The sequence below is a fragment of the Priapulus caudatus genome, unplaced genomic scaffold, assembly GCF_000485595.1.
Source record: "Priapulus caudatus unplaced genomic scaffold, Priapulus_caudatus-5.0.1 Scaffold7373, whole genome shotgun sequence".
Classification (NCBI taxonomy): domain Eukaryota; kingdom Metazoa; phylum Priapulida; class Priapulimorpha; order Priapulimorphida; family Priapulidae; genus Priapulus; species Priapulus caudatus.
Window position 1 is genome coordinate 2,316 of NW_014584434.1, and position 2,652 is coordinate 4,967.

A 2,652-nucleotide genomic window follows, 5' to 3' on the forward strand; every position below is an offset into this window, starting at 1 on the left:
TATATATATATATATATATATATATATATATGAAGACAACCGAAAAAGTAGCAGTAGTAGCAGTACAGCTTAGTATACAGCTATAATAGGTTACAGATGCGCGTGTGTGACGTCATAAAATCAACCCTACGAAGTTTACACTCGAACTTAAGTTACTGCTACGCTGACATATGTTAGAGTCCAGGGCTCGCCATCCTCCCAGCATCCCTGGGAGTGAAGCCATACTCTCGGCAATGTCTCGCAGCATCCGGCCGTGCGACAGACAACCTGCAGCATCTTCCTCATCCCTCGCCATGGGAGCAAAGCCATTCTCATCCTTCTCATCTTATCCCTCGATGCTCAGGCGCAAAAGAAGCCATTCTCACGCATCCACCCCGCATCGCAGCATCTTCCTCATCCCTCGTTGCTCAGGCGCGAAGAAGCCATTCTGACGCATCCATCCGCATCCCGCATCACAGCAGCACCGGCAGCAGCAGCAGCATCAGACGACACACGCAATATGTTCGACGATTCTGACGCTCATCATTCCAACTTCTCGTTTTCGCTATCATGCTTGTCGAAGCAGATGATGATGACGTCATCGTAATGTTTTCGAACCTTATAGAAGTGCATTGATAATTGTATATAATATTGTATAATAATATTGTCGATTGCGTGGTGGCGACTGCAACGCCATCTATCTTGGTGATCGCGATGCCCCCGTAGATCGGACCACAACACCCTCCAGCGGTAACTGTTCTACTAGTGAATGCGCTCGCCGTGCCTGGACCATCTAGTACTGACCGCAACGCCCTCTAGTTGTGACGACAGTGGCGCCCTCCAGTTGTGACTGTGGCGCCCTCTAGCGATGACTATGGCGCCCGCGCTTGCGGTGAGTTGCGTTGAGCCATGCGAGCGCGCCGATGAGAGCGAGGGCGCTAGTGGCTGCCAGTCTTGTTCGCGATGCCTCCTCCTTCTCCTTCTCCTCCTCCCGCCTCCTCCCTCGGCCCTTCGCTCCTTGCTCCTGGCCTCCTGACCGCTCTGGTCCCTCCTCCTCCTCCTCCTCTGCCTCTCCCTCCTCCTCCTCCTCCTCCTCTGCCTCTCCCTCCTCCTCCTCCTCCTCCTCTGGCTCCTCTCTCGCACGGCCGCCCTCCTCTCACAGCGTCTTCAGCTTCTGCCCGGCGGACGACGACAGCGTCGACGTGTTACTCTGCATCGGCGTCGCCTCCTCCTCCTCCTCCTCCTCCTCCTCCGCCTCCCCCTCCTCCTCCTCCCCGTCCCAGGGACCGGCTCCCCCTCCGGGATCGGCGAGGTCCCGTCGCGACATCAGCGGGTTTCGGCTGATCACGAGTTCGATGCGATCGCCCGACGCGGCGATCAGCGGCACGGCGAGACAGCAGTCGACGTCCCGAGTCCGCGTCGCGTTGATCTGGAGCAGGCGGTCGTACGGCTGGATGAGCCGGAGGCGGCGGCGGGACCGCCGGCGCGGGTGCGAGCCACGTAGACGCCGCGCGCGTGCAGCCCGTCGGACACGCTGAACCCGAAGTCGTCGTACGCGGCGTCCTTGTAGAGCGCCACCTTGTGGAGCTCGACGGGCGCCGGCGACAGCATCGTGTGGATCGCGTCGTTGATCTTGCGGAATCCGGGCCGCTCGAGCGGCGACTCGGCGCCCGCCAGGCGGCGCTGCGGGGAGGGGGAGTTCCGGCCCGCTAGGTGGCGCTGCGGGGAGGGAGAGCCCGTCGCCAGGGGGCGCACGCGCTCCAGCGTGTTGCTGCGGCTGCTCTCGGAGTCTGACCAGCGCGTCGCGTTGAGGTCGGCGAGCACGCTGTCGAGCGTTGCCGCGGTAACGGGCGGCGGCGATGGCGTCGACGCGAGGTTGTTGCCGTGGCGACCGGAGGCGGCGGCGGCGTCGGGTGGCGGCGGCGGCGGCGGGTGCACGTCGATGCGAACCTCGCTGCCCTTCATGATGGACTCTTCGAGCTCGCGCAGGATCCGCGAATTGCCGCAGGTCTCCAAATCCTCGAGGACCTTCGTCCAGCTACTGTCCGTGCGATCGCTCATCGCGTCCGCGTCGCGAGGGGGCGCCACCGCCGCCGCCGCCTCGCCGGGCGGCGAGAGGCGTCCGTCGAGGGATGCTCCGCTGTTTGTCGACGGCATCTCCCAGTCGTCGTCGTCGGAGTGCGGCGCGGCGGTTGCGGGATCGTCCGTGATCTCGATGCCTCCGTCCGGTTTACAGGTGATGCTGCGCGCGCCCGAGCGCTTACCTGCAGCGATGGAGAGAGAAAGAAGCCATGTTATACATGTATGTATATATATATATATATACATATATAGAGAGAGAGAGAGAGAGACAGAGAGAAAGAGAGAGAGAGAGAGAGAACAGAGAGACAGAGAGAGAGGAGAGAGAAAGCGCGCAAGAGAGAGAGAAAGAGAAAGAAAGAGAGAGAGAGAGAGAGACAGAGGAAAGAAGAGAGAAGAGAGAAGAGAGAGAAAGAAGAGAGGAGAGAAGAGAGAGAAAGAAGAGAGAAGAGAGAAGAGAGAGAAAGAAGAGAGAAGAGGGGGGCCGGAAAGAGAGACACAGAGAAAGGGTGGGAGAGGAGAGAGGGAGAGAGAGCGATAAAGAGAAGGGGTGGGAGAGAAGGAAAGAACGAGCGAGAAAGAGAGGGGAGAAAG

At 59.8% G+C, this 2,652-nt stretch overlaps 1 protein-coding gene across 1 annotated transcript; it reads right to left on the reverse strand.

Moving 5' to 3' along the window:
• Positions 1–1,255: 1,255 nt before the first annotated feature.
• LOC106820132 (glutamate receptor-interacting protein 1-like) lies at positions 1,256–2,243 on the reverse strand (the record flags this gene model as incomplete). Its single annotated transcript, XM_014824680.1, is given in 3 exon segments — positions 1,256–1,435; positions 1,438–1,662; positions 1,930–2,243. Coding segments are annotated over 3 exon segments (719 nt in total), but the record flags the coding sequence as incomplete, so codon positions are not given.
• Between the last annotated feature and the right edge of the window lie 409 nt (positions 2,244–2,652).